Source organism: Spea bombifrons, chromosome 12 (assembly GCF_027358695.1).
Source record: "Spea bombifrons isolate aSpeBom1 chromosome 12, aSpeBom1.2.pri, whole genome shotgun sequence".
NCBI lineage: Eukaryota > Metazoa > Chordata > Amphibia > Anura > Pelobatidae > Spea > Spea bombifrons.
The window spans coordinates 10,302,668-10,322,409 of record NC_071098.1 but is presented as its reverse complement, the minus strand read 5'-3'; the positions used below and the strand labels follow the sequence as shown (position 1 = coordinate 10,322,409).

General features: G+C 43.3%; 1 protein-coding gene across 7 annotated transcripts in view; it reads right to left on the bottom strand.

Annotated features, from left to right (window-relative positions):
* Window positions 1-19,742, bottom strand: part of RERE (arginine-glutamic acid dipeptide repeats) — a 127,939-nt gene that overhangs the window by 8,878 nt on the left and 99,319 nt on the right. For 6 of the 7 annotated variants that reach the window (XM_053452294.1, XM_053452292.1, XM_053452297.1 and 3 more), the window contains 10 exons: window positions 17,748-17,796; window positions 16,086-16,210; window positions 15,443-15,542; window positions 11,482-11,580; window positions 9,248-9,328; window positions 2,620-2,782; window positions 1,763-1,855; window positions 1,234-1,433; window positions 680-841; window positions 445-558 (listed from right to left, as the gene is read on the bottom strand). In XM_053452294.1, the coding sequence (XP_053308269.1) occupies window positions 445-558; window positions 680-841; window positions 1,234-1,433; window positions 1,763-1,855; window positions 2,620-2,782; window positions 9,248-9,328; window positions 11,482-11,580; window positions 15,443-15,542; window positions 16,086-16,210; window positions 17,748-17,796 (1,186 nt within the window). The remainder of the gene's footprint in view (window positions 1-444; window positions 559-679; window positions 842-1,233; window positions 1,434-1,762; window positions 1,856-2,619; window positions 2,783-9,247; window positions 9,329-11,481; window positions 11,581-15,442; window positions 15,543-16,085; window positions 16,211-17,747; window positions 17,797-19,742) is intronic. The other variant, XM_053452296.1, reaches the window with a different exon arrangement.

Below are 19,742 nucleotides of genomic sequence, written 5' to 3'. Positions count from 1 at the left end.
TAAAATTACCTCACAAGTACTTAATTAAAAAGGGGTCTCTCAGCTATGATATACAATTAAGTGCACGTGATGGCTGGAGTATCCTTTTAAAACTAGCAACACATTAAACAGTGCACCAAAACAAACTGGTGGGTATACTCATGAAATAATTTTAAAACAAAAAATTTCAGTTGCTAGTGAGAATGATCCAGAGGTGACAGGTCAATAAAAGAGTTCATAATGAACACGAGGCAGACTATGCTTAAACCTTGAGAGAAGTGCCACACGGCATGTAAACGTATGGCTTTCCACAGCTAGTTGGGACCCCAAAGTGCTTATACAGTACAGACAACATGCAACATTCTTATAGGGGTTTAGTGAGCTTTTAAAACCAGGCAGAAGGTAAGAATTGTGACAAAAAGGTCCACATCGATCTTCTGTATTAACTATATGAGCATGACTTACTTGTGTTTTGGATTTTTTAACACTGGCCTGGTCTGCCTCTTCTGTATCAGAGGCTGGCTTTTCTCTTTGTCGTTTGGCACTCTTCAGAGGGGATGACGTTTCTTCTTTAATCTTCTAGATTGAAGGAAACATGGTAACCATACAAATTCACATATTTATCATATCACGAAGGAGTCTATGGGAAAAGTGCCAACCAAGGTCTCATTCTTTGGATTATGTAACCTACAATACTTGCCTTTGAAGGTTTCTTTAATGACTCCGCTTTGCTATCATTACTGGATGTGCTGGCAGCACTTGGAGAATTGCGACCACTGGAACGTATGTCTTCATTTATAGGGGAAACCCTGCCGTCAGGGCTGGCAGTCTGCTTTTTACGCCCGCTGCGTAGTGTGGACATCTGTTTGGCAAAAATAAACCCAATTACATTCTAAAAACCAAACAATGGAGGTAAATGTTACAATCTTGCCAGGTCTACAGACTTGCACATTGTTTATAGAAGCACATCTTGTTAGGACAGTGCTACATGGAAACAGAGAAGTGCCTGCAGAGCACTTACTCTACATAACATCCTAATGCAAAGAGATGGCACTTCCAAAAAGCCACCTATCTAGGGAAGCTCAACAAATCAATCCCCAACGTGACAGGAACAAAAGGGGACCAAGGTACGAGCTGTGACAACCTTCAATCGCTGCTCTTTTGTGCCTATCTGCGATATAATTATTTCTATCTAGCTACAGCCTTGTGGCCATACTGTAACGTACAAGCATCGGAAAAGACTGGCACGCTTACCGAGCCTCTGCTCCTCCGAGTCCTCATACTATGCTTTCCATTGAGCCCATCCTCTTCCTCCTTGACAGGCTTGAACATGAATGGTGGGGGGTCCACAGGCTTCTCAATGGGTGGCAACTCTCCGTATTTCTTGAAATGAATCCTACAGTCTGTGCACAGGAGAATGTTTTCTCGGCCGCCGTGGTGCCAGTCCTTAGAAGCTGTTGGAAAGTGGAAAATGGCTGCTTATACACTACTCATAGGTTTCTAGCACAGAAAAGGTTAAAGTATTAGTAGCCGAGTTAATAGATAGGGATAGCTTTTCTTAAAGGCCTAGTTTGTGCGTTCTGTATAATCTGTAGCACAACTACAGGTGTCCTCTTTGTGTCACAGCCCATTTCAGATAACTTATCTGCAGTTAATACCTACAGGTTTCATTTAACTAAAACAAACAAAAATGTGCGAAAAATGGGGAGGCCAGCAGGAACCGCGGTGTAAAGCATTGTACCCGTCTATCCCTGCATCTGCTGAAAGAGAAGGAGTTACTTACTGGTCGTGAAGCAGTGGCGGCAGGCATAACCTTTCAGCTCCTGCTCGCTGTCCTCACTGTCAATATCATCTTCACTTGCCGAGCTTAAGTCCACTGAAAGTGAAAGGAGAATAAGTAAGATATAGCGTATACTATTATAGTGCACTCAGGAAGCTTTACTCTTTTACTCTTTTGAGTTTACTCAACCAGGATTGGTCTTTTTTCAATAATTGATATAGCGAAATAACCCCAGAAATTGCATTTCTTCTACAATTCAGAGAGGAGAGAACGCAAGCCTCCTGCTAGAAGAGCCGAGCTGGCCCTGTATAATGTTGTGGGTGACGAGACTGAAGAAATCTTACTGAATTATACATTATACAGGGCTAACACCAAAATTCAACAGAAAAAAAGTTTTCCCCCGCCACCTTACCTGAACTGGAGATCTCTCACCCGCAGACTTCAGCAGGATACCTGCGAACAACTTCTCTTTGGCCGCCCCCAAGAAGAAGGAACGGAGCAGAGTCATGTGACGTGCATTCACATGACTCCACTGGGTTCCTGCTTCTCCTGGCCGGTACAAGAGACGTTGCTCACACACCGTGCGACCAACACACAGGTAAGCAGCCTGGCGCCTAGGCAAATGCTGATGGGGCCAAATAATAGCTGGAGATGTACATCCACCAGAAGTAGGAGTACATGCCAGGTACCACCCAATATCCTCTTAGATACAGCGACTTTCTGTGAGCTCACGGAGCCTGCACAGGTTAATACCATGCTTAGATCCCCATTCCTGTTAAATTAAAAAAAGCCCAAGCTAAAGAGGACTGCGTGTGTACCAGAAACGGCGGGGTAACAGTTTAATAAAGAGGGGTACTCACAGAATTCACTAGATGGAGGTCGGGAGGGAGTGTTCACCGGGGTTGTTGCAGTGCGCGTTTTGATCCTGCGGAAGACAGCCTGCCTTCGGTGTCGGCGGTGGGCACGGGAGCTGGCGGCTTCAGGGGTTTTCTTCCAGTAGTAATAGAAAGTGATAAGTTCACCCTGCAAACAAATACATCATTTAAAATACACTTACTTTATAGGACACCAAAATCTTCTGCAGATCTGTGCAACTACTAAGACATACTGAAAACAAAAGAGGAGATCATCCCTTGCCATAGGAGCTTACTATCTAAACAGCAACAGCAAGGCTTTACAAGATATTGCATTAACAGTTTATCTGCGGCCAACTTTCTGCATTACATTCATACTTACTGGTACCAATTTAAACATTTTCAACTGTAGTTTAGAAACTAAATCTGGGCAAATTTGCAAAACAGGTGTTTAGTCAGTCATGAAGTCTATTTAAATCGGCCCTATTTTACTCTTCCAGAAACGCTAATAAACGCTAGTTAATGGGAGCAGCCATTGTTTCTCTGTGAGAATCCCCGTCCCATAAACTTGGCAGACGCACCAGAGATTATTGATGTGGTTAATTCCCCCGCGCCCAACTGAATGCAACGGCTTCTATATACAAAAACTACAATACATCAGGAATGGATCACACAGCAAAGAGAAAAGAGTCCCTCTGCAGTTACAGAACGGTGCAAGGCAGTCCACAATGGTGGCTACACAATCAAGCGCGTGGCGTGAAAGGGTTTCTCAAAGTCTTTTGAAAGAAAACAAAGATGAAACACATCCAAGTCTGAATTGTGCTTAGATCCCATAACAAAAACTTTAGAGCCTAACACTGCAGCCTCCCATGTTAGCGTTACGACGAACTGTCCTTTTAACATGCCCCAGTGCCAAGCGGAACAGAAGAAACAGTGGCCATTACCCAGGATACAGTCAGAACAACAGTCTCTGAAGCAGGGAGCGGAAGGCTGTATCTGAGAAAACATATCTACGTTTTACATGAAGATTACTACTTTGCATCAGCAAGATTAAAGGCAGAATACTGAGGGCCTATGGTAGGGTCAGCTGGGTTCCAGAACACACTAAGGGGTACTGGTCACCATCATAGGTAAGCTGGGTCACTTACAAATCCAACAGCACAAACACACAACCTCGAGAGCACCACTGATAGCTTTCTGCAAATATAGCAAAACCTTTATGGTCACATAAACGCGCTTGCGTACAATTCCACTGCAGGATCACATTGTAGATTTAAACGTTATAAGGCAGATCAGGAAAATACAAACCAGCGTCACAACTATAAGAATGAAATGAATGGCAGCCAGAGGGGTAGGCAGATGCCCTGGGCTTCGGTTTTGTCCAACACTCTGACAAACGAGCTTTCCGCTTTACCTGCCGTCGTGCCCAGCCTGCGTTTTCTTCGCACCAGGCTCTGAACAGCGAGGAGGGCCGCGGACGGACACAGAAGGAGGAGCAAACGCACAACGAGCTGTAGGGCGCTTATCACAATATCACACCTTCAGCACATAGTTCATACCTCCCTATGTGTAGTACCAGGCTTCACACAGCAAAGCAAACAAGGGAGAGGAGAGCTAGCGCTCAGGCTTTAACTGTGTGAGCGCCAGATGTGAGGTTCACCACCTTACTGGTTACACAGTTACCAGGGGAGGGTATCAAAAGTGAATCTGGTACACAGCTTGCAAAGTGGTCTTATCGCCATAGTACCCAACAGAATAGTCCCCTCAGGTGGGGCATTTCACTGGTTGCTATGGGATATTAGACTGTTCCTTTAAGTGAACCATTCATACTTTAGAAACACTTTCATACGCGGCCACATTTTTCATAATTTTCAGGACAATCCAACCACTTTTACAATTAAATGCATTCCATGTAAAAATCCACTACTGAGCACAACAGCGGCGATTTAATACAGTCCAGACTTACATCATATACAAATAGCCCCAATTAAAGAGGGGAAATGTCAAATGTAATAAGGTTAATACAAGAAAGCTAATTAAAGATCAAATTTAATCTATAGACGTAAGTTCCCCAACTAAGACGTACGTTGTTTAGAACGCCTGTTCCAGCAATAACAGTTATCTGCAATCCTCAAAACATTCTGCCCAAGCGGAGGGGTTCAGTGCCCCGTTGCCCTTTGCAGGAGAAAGCTGTGCAGCGCGTCTGTCTGCTCTACCTGCCTTACCCCAGCATAAGAGCAGCCAAATCACAGAACCTGTCAGAGTCAGATTACTGCCCGCAGCCCCAGACGCCCCTACTTATCAGCCTCCGTCCCACAGCTTATCAAAGCAGGACGAGCAAGGCCCGCAGGAAGCCATGAAGCCAAGAGATGAGCGGGTCTTGGGGCTGCTGACCTGGATGGGAGAGGAGAAAAAAGAAGCTTCTTCTGAAACCTAATCCTCTTCCAGAGAACAGCAACCCAACGCTATGTCTCGTAACTCAGGTTCCCTAACTCTGTTAATATTTAACTCTACGCAAACACAAAACTGTATTACTTTCTGAGCTTGTGGAAGTATTAAGGATCTTTGGTCCACTAACCCTTATGGTATTCTTGCCATTATCAAATTACACTTAAAAATGATTTATATGAAATACTAATTAAAAGAAACATACTGATAAAGATTAAAAGGATCGGATCTTCTAAAATCACGTTTTCTTTGGTCATCTTATAGTAAATTAAGATATCGGGACAGTATTTTAAAAACGAATTGTTCTTGTTTCACGCAAAGATACAGAGAACTGCTGTGTGGTTTTGCTGCCATTGATAAACCCAGGCACAAGGTCGCCATAGCAACAAGATATCACTTCTTGGCGCCTAAGGTTTGGCAGGGGAGCCCCGTGCACCAGAACTGCTGTACCCCACTTTGCCTCGGGCCACACATACCCCGTTCCCTCCGTTCCAGCACACAGAGTCTAAGCTCGAGTACGGAGTAACGTGCTGGTGCTCAGAGACAAGCCGTGCGGGGGAACCGCCAAGGAGCAGAAACGCTGTCCTGAGCCAACAAAGACGTTAAAAAACAAACAAAAACTGTGTGTGTAGGAATGTTACTATGAAAATATCTTAATGTGTGTTAGTATGGGAATATGTTACCGAGTGTGTGCGTATTTTACCGTGTATCAGTATGTTAATGTGTGTTAGTATGGGAATATGTTACCGGGTGTGTGTGCGTGTATTTTACCGTGTATCAGTATGTTAATGTGTGTTGGTATGGGAATATGTTACCGAGTGCGTGTGTATTTTACCGTGTATCAGTATGTTAATGTGTGTTGGTATGGGAATATGTTACCGAGTGTGTATGCGTGTGTATTTCACTATGTATTAGTATGTTAACGGATTAATTAGTATCCGTGAAAGAAACAGAAAAATAACCTGGCCCTTACATTTTTTTGTCTGGCTTCTAAATTCCAAATTTATTGATATAATATGTTATATTGTGAATTCTATGCTAGTTTTGGGTCAGGAAAGCGGGGAAATGCCCCAACGCTCTTATGGGCAGTTTGCACATCAATGCGATTTGTGAATATCATCCCACAACCTGTGTCAGAAGAGAAGGGGGGGCCAAAATCTTTTTGCTAAAATACTATGAGGCTTAGCAAAACTGAAAATGTGCTATAAATGTTTGCGTTCCACTGGGCACTTTTTGAGAGGACGATTAAAAAAAAAAAATGTAGGGCTAAAAAAAAACAGAAAAATTCCCAGTTTTCATTATCAGCCATCATTTTTTTTCCTGCGGCGTTAATTTTTCCTGAGCTATAGTTACGAGCACGCCGTGCACAATAGCACCGGCCTATGGAGCTGGTTAGAGAGGATTGGGAGGGAGCGGTGAATAATGCGCGACATTTCTTACAGCAGCGTCAGGGCACAACATATGCTACAAGGTTGTGTGGAAAACAATTCTATCAGCTCAGCCGTCATGTCTGGAAAATAACAAAGCCTGAAGGGATGATTGCTATTAAAGCTGCAGCCAGCCGTGGATGATCCAGGAGGCCCGGCAGCTGCCGGCACATGAAGGCACGGATGTCTAGTTACTCCATTTAATACAGTACAGCCCTCTTATGCATTCTCCTTGCGCACTTGCTCTATTACTACATGGCAGCATTGGGGACTCTGAAGACAAAATGCAGGCAGTGGGTACATGGCTCCTCTGCCCCAGAAGGGGTATGAGAAATGATTAACAGTTCCTCTCCTGGGGTTGGCAGCAAGGAAGGGTTTTCTTATTTATAACCTGTTTATGAATCAGCAGGTGATGCATTCCACCGAAGGTTCCTGTGACCCATGGGCTTAATCTGCCAATAAAGTCCAGAGATATTCAGAGATCTGAATCACAATGCAACACATATCCACAGTATGCCCGTATATTTACATATACACATCCATATACGTGACCTCCAACAAAATATACACACATATACATAATACAGATACATGGTGTACATAGCAGTGCAGAGCATCACCCGATTAATCAATCCTAACTCTGCAGTGAAAGGGTTAAGGTTGCCTTGGAATGATTTCTTGCTCCTCTGACATTTGAAGTGTCAAACGCCCAAGCACTTTGTGATAAACAGCACAAGCGCAAATAAATTGCTTGTTGCAAGGACATCGTGAAAATTATTGGAATAAACTAATTGTGCTCATCCAGTAAAGGATAGAGATTTGACGCATATAAGGGTGCATGGTGCGTCTCGGTCACCTGATAAGGAGCTCTGAAACGTGGGCTGTGTTTTGCTGATCTGGAGGCACAATCACAGCTCTGATTAAAGCAAATGATTCCAAGTCGGTGAAACCCGGGGCCCCGTACACGAGAGCCAAAGGGGGATTTAATGAAGGAAAAGGATTGGCGATCACAGTCTCTGCTTTGTGTGCAGAACCGAAGGAAATCTGCTTCCCAGTAAAACTAAGCTACATCCAAAGTGTTCTCTAACAATGTATTAAAGGAAGCCACTAACTCAGTCAAATACTGCTGTGAAACTGCCTACCTCGCAAGCAAATGTATTATGAACCCCTCTGAGTGCCGGGATCAGGAAACATTTTCCCCCATGGGCGGCCAGGCCAACATTTACAATTTTGCCATGGTGACAGCCTTGGAAATATATATATAACACACACACACACTATATTTCTAGGCAAGTCAAGCTATCCATAAATGTCTAGTTCAGGGCGAACCATGCATCGCGTAAGATGACAGTGGTAAAAATACAAGGCTCATTCAGTTTACGCTTATCCATTTTTAGCCATACGAAATGCTGGGAGACGGTCTTAACACAGGTAAAGACAAACGGACATGTAAGATGACAGTCACTGTATCCAGCACTGAAAGCCCCAAATCTATGTCCATCAAAAGCATTCTCAGGGGATTTTATTAAATTTGTCCTGCGTTTCCCATAGTCTTGCTGTCACATGCTTCTTGCACCCAGGAGCCGCTCATAGGCATCCTCTGCATACTTGGGAGTTTCCCGGCAGGCTACCTGGTGCTCTCCCCTCTTCTGAGGGAGTGGCTTTGCAGGGGGCGTGGCAAATGCAGCAGTGTGACTGGTGAGGCTAGCAGATGGGCTAGGAATGGGAGGGGTGGGGGTGTGGCTTAAAACAGCTCTTCTGCACTGGGGAAAGAGCAGAGTGACCTGGAGATGGCAGCGTAACTAAAAACAGGTAAGTGACAATTGGGGGAGAAAAACAACCTGCTTGTACCCTTCTGATCTAGCCTCAGGGCACATTCATACGAGGCTATAAGAATAATGCTAAGCTCACGCAACAAAATCAAACAGCACAAGGAAAGCAAATCATATGAAGATACCAGCACCGGTGTTCCTTCCCACAGTTGCCTTAACAGACACAACTTGCCACATTAGTGCATCACTGGTAAATAAAAGGAACGGATGACTTGATCTAGGCCAGAACTTAACAACCCCTGCATTCCCCCACCCCAACCTGCTCTCAATATGTCCTTCCAAAATGAATACCACCGTTTAACCTCTATAAAATCCTACACAATTACAAACCCAGCAGGTGCCCTTCTCATAATCACTTCAGACCAAGATTAAAGAAAATACTTGCCTTGCCATTTACTTTCCAAGTGTCTTTGCCAGTTTAAAGTTATTGGAAACATGCAGAGGTCAGAAAGATGGTATCAGATGTAGTCTGGCTGAATCATGCAACAAAAAGGTACACAATATTCTAACAACACTTCTCTATGGCACTGTCCTGTCCGTGTCAGCGAGCAGAGTTATCACCCTTTATCAGAACACCACCTGCAGCTTGTCACTTTTCTTTGTATTAAATGTTACTGATATTTGGATTGGAGTAGAGGACTATTATGTCTCAAAAAGCAAAAGAAGGCAAATTTGCATAATGTTCTTTTTCCTCAACACATCGTTACAAAGGCTGCCAGACCTGTTGGCTTCATCAGCTTTCGCCAAAAGGGAACACTAACTTAAAAAGGGGGAGGAATAATCATGGTGATCCTAAGAAGAAATTAAGATGACTACACACAAGGTGGGCTTCTGCTAACTAGATTTATTTAGTGCTTTAAGCTATACAATGTACGTCTTGGGAATATACAATTATTTGAGAGAGAATACAATAATTTAAGTTCTTACCGTCTCTTTGCTTGGAAGGAGTTCTTTCCTAATCCTGAAGAAGTTCTTGCCGTATTGTCGCAGGCCTTTGATGAACCTTTTCTGTAAAGATGAATAAATAAAAAGTGATAAAGTAGGCATATAGCAATATCCTAGAAAATCCCACACCCTGTCCTCTCCAACACACCGGTACGGAACGCTCAAAGCATTCTCCTTATCCAAAACCACATTTTAGGACCCACAAATGACATAAGAATTCATGGCAAACTTTCAAACGGAATAAAAGCACATATCAGGGATTTACAGGAACTGTAACCGAACAGAACTGACCGCGTTTCCCAAAGTTTTACCAATACTCAATATTTTTGGGCCAATCCGGCTCTTAATGAACAGACTCCATCTGGTGAATTCCTACGGACTGCGTGGAGCTGATAAATACCAGAACACAGATGTAGTACACTCTCCATGTGCGGGAACAATGTTCTTAAAGTACGCTTACCCCTAATACATTATTACGCCACAATTTCGTTTAATGAGAGGCTACCATGTATGTCGAGCTCTGACATAATTACAATCTGTAAAATGCAGCACTTTGCTTTTTTGACATTAAAAAACAATACCAAGGAATCTGAAGCTTTCCACCCTCCCTGGTTAACAAGTTTTTATTTGCTGCCCCCCCCACCCTGACACATGAACGGGTAAAAAGCTCCTTTACCCGCACCAGTCACTCTCTAGCCTGATCATAAACCTATACTACCGATGGCATTAAACACAGTACAGGCAATTAAGCCATTTAACAGAGTCGCATAATCACAAAAACGCTCAACGCTAATCTGACCCCCGCGCTGACTCCCGTCACACTTCACTCGTTCAGCCCCGCGACAGCCAAACAAGAATTCATATGCGTGATGTTTCTATGCAAGTTACTTGCCAATTATTCCAACAGCTCTTAAAGCCTTTTACCAGCTGGCATCGCACCTATTTGGGGAGCATAACACAAGGTCAGCCGGAGGCAACACCAATCTGATGCTTAAAACAGACTTATTAATATTATTTACTTGGATCCGTGTTTGTTTTACTGTCCCACCAACCGTGCAGAACTACACAGATTTTACAATAATACTGATACAATCATGCAAATTCTCCCCACCACCAATACCAATTTAGTAAATATATATATCTATATATATATCTATATATATATATATATCTATATATATATATAAATCGTAGATGTACAGTGGACACCTTCATGGTTGTTTGGCATACTCAGTATTACGTTTAACCCGTACACTATAAACAGACTGCTTTAGTTTAGACATTTATTACCACACTATCTTAGTTATCATCTATCGCTCAGTTGTGTTTAAGGTCTGAATATTTTGAGGGGAGAAGGTGAATGTAAATAATCAGCTACATTTATCACAAGCAGCGCAGGGTCAAAGTTCTAAATGTGAAGCAAACGCTGGAAAATGTCTACAATTCGAACTTGACTCTAGACTAGCTCTTTGAAATGTAGCCCAACATATTTTTAAATACATTCATTTATTAAAGCAAAGAAATGTATGCTTTCAGCCACCCTTTCAGTGCATTTAGGCGAGGGCACCCCTGTGCTTTATTTAGGAGGTGCCCCCTGTGCCATGGCACACCCTGAACCCAATCACGGTAGTTGTAGAGAATATAACTAATTGATTGTGTAAACTATCTATTTTAACGGAGCATTGGGCAAGACTTCCAGTGTATCTAACTAAGAGACTATTTATTTAGAAATCCCAGCAGTCAACATTTCTTGAGAAACCTATCCCTTTAACATATAAAGCTGCCATCCAAGACCGTAAAAAAGGATCATGTTTTATACACCGAAGCACCATCTTATTTTTAATACACGTCTATCCTCGGCCCTGCGAGAGATTTATGCTGCCAGGTGTGTGAGGACATCCTCATAAACAGGAAGCAGCTGCTACCAAACGTAACGCGAAGATAAGGACCTCTCGGTACCGAAACCTGTCCGACGCCATCAATCCAGAGGCGATTTTTTTGTGTTTTTTTTTTTTTTTTTTTTTTTTTACTTATAGTAAGACTTTGCCGTCCAGTCCGCACGTACACACTACTACCCTGAACTTCATCTCCTGCGAGAGGTGGAATCTTACAGAAGGATGAAAGTTTCCAGTAGATCAGTGTAAGGTTCATAAGGACAGTAAATTAAAAGTCCTCTGCCAATAACCACGTGTTTTAAACATCTGAGTAACTCTTACCACTTCGTCCTCTGTCCAGCACTTCTCGATGAGTTTGGGTACCGGCTTCTTCACCAATCGCTGCAAGGCCTTCCCTGCATCATAGTTGCTTTCATGTAGCTTAAAGAAACAAACACAAAACAAATTATATTCTGCGTATGTTCCACCATATGCTTTATAATCCACATTAAAACAAAGAAAACCTATATCTCCCATAGTAAACCAATGATGCACACAGCCCTTCAATGTATAGGTATAAGGCAAAGTATTCAACACACAGGCCTTTTTGCCAGTCACGTACTGGTTTGCACAGCTCACAGGCAGCATCGTATAACCAGTATTAAAGTTACAAGAATAAACTAATGTTTGTAGTGATTCTATTGTCCTTAAGATTCCAAGAAAGGTGGAGGCCCTTTTTTCACAAAAAGGAAAGGGGTCAGCTCTGTTCTAGGGATGCAAGTTTCATTACAATAGGCAGCCACATAATTGCAGTAGCACAGGATCAGAAGGAAACCACAACAAAGCCGTCTGTGTACCCAGAGCCCTCGCTCCAGAACCCCTCTCCCCTGCTGTCTGCGGTGAAGTTGCCGGAGTTCGCAGAGTTACTCTGACATCCCCTTTGCCTCCCCCTGTTATCCGCATAGCTGAGGTCCAACAGCCAAAAACAGAGCAGGGAAAATGCCTTCTCCATCTCTGGAGTCAAATGACAGCTCACGCAAGGAAAGCAAACACTCCCGTCAGTCAGCGAGCAGGCGAACTGCACGCAACACACTGATTAACCGCTCACACTTTACATGGCGAGCACAGCTTGGAAGGCCCCGAGCTCAATGCACTTCTATACAGAAGGGAGATGGGGCGCACATCTCATAGGAAGAATATGTTGTAAATATGTTATTCTTTTGCTAGAAATGATCACAGCTGCCCTTTTAAACTGGACACATGGTCCCCTTGGTGTAAAGAAAATGGATATAGCTGTATTAGCCCAACACAAAGTAGACGCTGGGCTAAATAACAATTTTTGTCAGGTGCCAAAGAAAAGAACTCTAATGTCCTGAAAGCTTATAGCTTTACATTCTTTTCTAGGGCGGCCCAGTAAGAGGCATCACCTTGCTGTGAAAGATATAAAACATTCATAAAATCAATCAAAAACATATTTCGCTGCAACAATTACACTGCCCCACACCAGACTGTCCCACGGCTGTGCACATTTTCATTGTGTTGCCAACAGAAGCAGCTTCCAGTAAGCCGGGGAGGTCAACTAACCATCAATTAATAAAAACTCCCCAGAAGACGTCTTCCTTTAAGAAGATCTGATGGGCTCCATCTCTTTAAGACATTCTCATGCACGAGGTGTTAAAAGACAAAACACACACACACACACACTGCTTTCCTCCTGGCCATAAGAGCCTCTTCTGAATCAATAAAACGCACCAAGTAGAATCGGAGATTCTCATATAGACTTGAAAGTAATATATTTATCGATCAGTGTTTTGCGCTTCACCTCAGATCATTCTCAAGAGATCAATGAGGATCCAGATTCAGAGTATTGTGCGCTGGCAGGAGGAGGAGGCACGATAGACAGAATTACTACCAAGATGCGGAAATGAATGTTCAAAACCCACATTTTTCTATAATGACCTGGGGACCACATAAGGGAATCTGCATACGCGATTGAGATATGAAATGCTTTATTTACACTAAAGAGTTTTTCTTAAGCTATCACGTCCAGTTTATTTATTTTTTTTTGACATACATCTGTTAAATGCCATAAGATCCACAAAAGATGAAATAGCCTAAAATGAACATTTTTTTGGTAGCTGGAAGATAAAATCCTACAGAAAGGTGCTTCAGATGTGTATTCCATCACGAAAATCTCAGTAAAGATCCGAAATGCTATAAAGAACTAAGCTAATAAAATTGGAAACCACAATGCTCCCCATCAGACCCGGTCAGTACCATAACAGGTATATCACTGTATAAAAATACCATCGGCAGCTGCTGCAGTCTAGCCATCTCCTTCATATCAGAGACACAGCTGGAAGGTTCCCTGCTTTCATAATGAACTCCGTTCCGATCCTCTCACATCACAGCGCCACGCTCCTGTACTAATTTATATCTTCAATTATGGAGCTTATTCCACGGACACCTTCCCCGATGCCGAGCTTGGTGGGGGTGGGAGACGGTATCCGCGGCTGCCTGCGCCTCTGTAATGAGCGGCTACACAGCTGCTTCCATAGTACAGAGAGATCTGCTCAGCTTTCTACATGCCGGATACGTCGTTTCCACGCTTAACTTGACCCGATCCAGAGGAAAACAGTCCAGTTACAAAGAAGCTGGCACATTTCAGACTTTAAAATATTACCTGTGTTATAGCTATTTTTATTTAGCGTTATATTATATATGTATGAAATATAATGTCCCTCCTTTTCCCATGATGCCGCGGTGATCCTAAGGCTTCCGTCAGCCCAGGAAGATGTTACCGGCTTCCAGGAATCTATCGGTATTGTTCTGGCTGTGACAGTTTGCGTTGCTTTATTATTCACCAACGCCTCAGAGGTACAGAATAATAATAAACGCGATGGCAGCGCATGCATTCAGCATGCCGGAAAATCACATCATTTAGTACTGTAGAGCAGAAAGTGGGCTATGGCTGTCGGAAGCCTCACATGTTTTAAGATGCAGTGTATAACACGCATGTATGTTTGCCTGCTCCACGCAGTCACGTCTCCCAGGAGTACTCTGGTGATACAGTAACAGCAGAGAAAAAACTAAAACAAACCCTACAATTTGCTCCTAGAAATTCATCAGGTTTACTATACATTTCATTCTTTTATTTACAGATATTTTATTATTATTATATTATTTTGTTTACCCCAATTGTTTGTTATACATGTAAAGCTATGGCATAAAACCGTTTTAGAATAAAGTGTGAAGTATAGACTATAAGCATTACGATACGTGAAGCTTGTCTAAGGCACAAACATGCATACAGCAGAGATTCTCGGCACTGATACTCCCAGCGAGTATCTAGGTTTCTAGTATGTGGCGGCTCGGTGTATTTTTAGACACGTTCATTTCACCAACTGACCACTATTCTCACTAACTGGACATGTACAAAGACACCCTCCAACAAGGCCGACCCACCACCAGCAGCCCCCCAGGCTCACCCCTTCATGCAGCTTTGTAAAGATATTAGGACGACGCAGGCCTCCTCCCGACCGAGGATGCTGCGGTTATTGCAGAAATGCAGAGCCTGATTTATCACAGGACTCAAAACCCTTATTGGATTTCCATAATAATAAATGACACGGCTCATCCGCCGCTCCTCGACATTTCCCCGGGCTGCATATCACTGCCTACAATCACAACCTAATAAAACGAGAGCAGCAGGCATATGGAAACAAAGACGAGAGCGGGGCAAGGACCACCAAGAGAGGCGGACTTCCAGTAACATAATCAAACATCAAACCACCCTCCTTATAGGAAGGTTACGACAAAAAAAGCAAGTTACACGTTAACAGCTGAAGATAAAGACCCCGACAAAGCTGCGTTACACGGCCATCCATCTGCCGTAAAACTGCTTTCATCGATAGTTTTACGCTGCGACAACCAGGATTCACGAAAGTTATTGAGGCGATACGGTTTACAACCAGCATTTTCTTGGAAAGCAAGACTAAGGGAAATTCAGTTACATAACGTTACAAAAATACACTATTATTCTATTTCGTTAACTATGCAGAACACCGCCCTGCGATCCGATACACACATCATAAAGCCTCACCGACGTGTCACTTTATAGTTAACTCTGGTAAAGCCACAAACGTAAAATACAGGAGAACAGAGTACTTCTTGGTGAACATATTTGACGGAGGCTCAGTGGGGAAAATTCTATGACATATATTTGATTATTTTATACAGGACTAACTTCTTGCTTAAGCAAGTTTTTCATTGGTTTCACCTAATTACAAGCTATATAACTTACTGTGTTAAGCGCATTGAGCGTAGTGTCATCCCGAGAAGCAGCAACACATCCATCTTCTGTAGATCCTCCATCACACATCCCGGCAAAGGCAGCCATACTCCTGGTAAAAGAGACACACACATTTAATGGAGGTTTTGCATATTGGATCAATGGGAGCAGCTTATTAAAAAAATACATGATACAACATCAAGGGATTCATTCATTTTAGAAACGTACAGAAGTGATCTGCTGGACCAAAGCCATTGGAGAGGAGGCCGAGTGACTACCTGCCACGACAGATGATTCAGGAAGTTGAGTCCCTACTCACAAGGGATTCCAATATAATAATCAAAACACTATACCCACCCTTCATTATTATTTAATTTCTACTGCTGTAGTTTGGCAGAAAAAACATTTTCTGGGGTTCTACTTCCTAAGCAGCCCTAGTGGACAGTGCTAATTCCTGATGAATAACCCTGGAAAATCACAGATGGTTGTGAGCATCAAAAAACCCAACATGATCCTGCTCTATGGTTTTCTATCCGTTTGATTTCCCCAGCGAAAAGAGCAGGAGCAGCATAGAACGCTAATATACGTTAACACAGCTATTTATGAAAGAGGGATAACCAGGTTTCTTATTTTGTTATGCTCTGTTGATCCTCACCTGGCTGCCCGCAGGTACATCAGCAGGTCACAATCATTAACCCCCGGCATCCACACCAGCTCCTCATGCTGGGTGATTGCCTCACGGTCCGGAGATGGGAAAGGCTGCAGATCGGGAAGCTTGGCCTGCGGGGGACAGAATGAAGCCACAATTAAGTCACCTGTACACGACTGCCAAGTCACAAGGGAAAGTGTACTAAGTGATCTTTGCATTTCTAAACAGTGAAAAACAAATGTTTTAGGACTTACCCCTGAAAAGTGTTTCAATGATTTTACGTTCAAGGTACCCGTGAACAAAGAAAAATATGGCACTTAACCTGACACAGAATGCCATGATCCAACATTTCCTGCCAATCATTGGCTGCTTGGAGCCGCCAATCAGTGGCAGGAAAACAGACTCCTGACATCCAGAGCCAGCGTTGGAGCTGATTGGATGAGAGCACATCACGTACAGGGAGACACATTCAGCCGAATGCATCTCCTGCAGGGCATTTAGCTGGGGGTGGGGGGTTGTATTGAAGTGCATAGGATGGCTGGAGTGCCTTTAAAAAAAGTGACAATATCCTGTAAACTAAAGGGCCGTGATCTCGGGAATCATATGATTGCTGCAACTCATCATGAGATTAAATATGCAAATAAATCATACCAGGCACACCCTGGTCTCACGTGTATATTCCATTAAAAATGACAAGGCCCAATAAGTTTATTGTTACATTACAAAGATACCCTGTTGCCCAATTTCTTGTAAGGCTGGGGGGCAAATCTATTAGCTGGAAGAAAGTCTGATTTCTTCAAAGGAAAGCCCCCAATTTAACAGAGTAAAATATGCAGAGAGCGACGCAGCTCAGGGGAGTAAACTCCGTCATTAAATAGATATTACTCTGTGTCGGGAGACTTAATTAGCAGCTTTAGTCATCTGCAGCAATATTAGCAGCAAGGATGGAGAGCACTTCAGGAGGAACAGCTTCCAGCCTCTGTAATTACGTCTTACAGATTTAATACAAATCATACTTAAAAAGGCAATATTTATCCGGAAGCCGCCAATTATGAGTCAGAAGTTCCGAAGCCTTTGGCACCGCTATAACGCCTACACTTAGTACACTAGCTGGGGTGGCATTACGTGCGATAACAACCGAGGACATGCATAAAATATTGTTTGCGGCACAGATAGAAATAGAGATTCATGGGAGTTTAGTGTCTGATCATCAAACAATAAGAACGCCAAACTGCGGCAGTGGAAGTGCTGATTTTGGAATTGAAGCTCAAAAAATATTTTCTATTAAGGGCAAGCTGGCTATTGTAACATCCAGGCTTTGGTTACTTAAACGTCCATGCCAAGCGGGAGGCGGAAATCTGTTTCTGCTGACTTGGAACAAGATTCTTCAGGATGGTGCTAACCCAGTTACTAAGCCAAGCCGGTAATTAAGAATGTTCCCAAAGGCAGACAGGCCCTTTGTGTTGGACGGGGCTGTTCTCACGTTTAAGAATGGACGATGTGGCGCTCTGCCACAAGTAAAGCCATCGCAATCAACTATAGGACATTGGTTCGTGTAAAAGCGGGCCGTATTAATGTGATAGCTCGTTAAGGATAAATCTGTGTTTGGTATTTCCCGCATCCTCAAAAAACATTAAACAGAGATTTTCTTTCAATGAAAAGACATACCTGGTGACTCGGCCCGACTCGGATCTCCCCTTGGGTGCTATTCAGCCTCCTGCAATAAAAATGATTACAGTTATTACAGATATTTCGCCATATTGGATAAATCCTAAGCAAACCATTTGTTTTGTCAGTAGGAAACGTTCATCACATTGGGTGCGCTGCAAACGGTTCGGCTGGGGAAGCTTCTGGAACTGGCTACAAGCCAAAGAGACCATAATTACCGACAACATACCGAGGACGTGACAGAGAGAATTACCGGATAAGTCAAACGCGTTCAAGGATTCTGTACAGAAAGAACGGCAAGCAAAGCCCACCAATCTCCAGCACTAACACACGGCGCATTCCCCGATGCCATGTTTCATATGACGTCACGAGTCGGTTCGTTCTATCCATACTAAGGCAAATACATAAGGATTTTATTTTCCTGTAAACACATGCTTAGCTTCTCAGAAGTCTGTGTTCTATAAGTCAGTGTTGGACGGGGTTTCACGTTATTCACGTATGTTGTATAAGGGCTCTTAGTTATATGTATCAGTGGCTGTAAGGTTAAAGGTCACACATGCTTCGACATCACAGGTCTCCGGGTGACGGACAGACAACTCCGCATCCCGCCAAGGAAACCAGAGGGCGTTCGATGTCACCGCTACATCTAATAACCGGAACGTGCAGATTCCAAGCACTTCCACTGCAAGGAAAGTGTTAATTTCAGACTAAAAAAAAATGACAAAAGAAACTGATCAAAGCCGTTACTATAGCAACAACATAATATTTCGGCCCTCTTCAGCTGCGGCGAATTATATAAAATGACAAGCTCTTCCTCTCTGGTTGCTATGGAAACCCTGTGCTCACTGAGGTAAACACGCGCTGGACGGAGAGGCTGGGAACATGAAATGGCAGGAGGCGAGGATCGGCACACAGGGTGACCGCCAGAAAATGGGGGGACGCCCAATTTATTTATATCATGGCAACTCAATCGCTCCTCAAAACATGGAGGCAGTTCTAAATAAATCAATAGCTGGGGAAGCATCCTCTCGCACAACAAGACTTATTAATACGCTTTAAAAACGACTCCATTCCCATCTGCAAGCCACGGGTGTAGAAACCCGAAGATATTTGGATCTCACACAATCTGATAAGCCTCTGTCCCCGTATATACGGACGTGATGGGGCTTATTCACTAAGGGGGCCATTTGAGGGAGTGCTGGATGTGGGTTTAACTCCAATGAACTTTCCAACTGCGGCTCACTTGGGATTTGTGGCCACTTGTGAACAAATTAATCCACACGACAAGAACCGCGTCGCCTGCAGCCCAACAGCTTTACTAAAAGAGAAGCTTTTTCACCCATTCTCATCTACTCCGCTAACGCACTCCTCTCTAGCCCTGTACCTGCTCACCAAAGCTGTGCGGCGTCCTGGGGACCCTCAGATTTCACTCCCAGTCTCGGGGTCCCACGGTCTGTCGCCGCCACCTTGGTATTCTACTCTAATTGTAATGATATCGGAACACCCGAGCTGGGGGTCCCCACACTGCTCTGTCCTATAAAAGTGATATTTGAAGTTTGTGTTGTGTGAGGATACGTTTGGAATTGTATAATAAACCAACAAATCTGAAAAATCCAGCCAGAACTGGGTTAAGATTCCAGTAAATAAACTTTTTTCATAACTAGTTGATCACAAGTCATAACCATGTTGAGCCAAACCACAACGGCAAATTAATAGCCAATCTTTGGTGTGATAAGCAAGATTTCTCCCATGACATCACTTCTTCACGGCTTCTTACTTTTTAAGCAGATAAATGTAAAACGTAAATGTTTATATACTAAACTTTCAGCAAACCAAAAATTCCAATTCTAATTAAACGGCCCACTCTCCGAAGCCTGTGTGACTGGGGGCCGCGTCAATGTCTAAGCAAGTTCTAACCCACTGCATGCATGGCAAGTCTGTAAAAATCTATTAAACATGTAAATCACGCGTGTGTTTAAAATGTGTTATTCACAC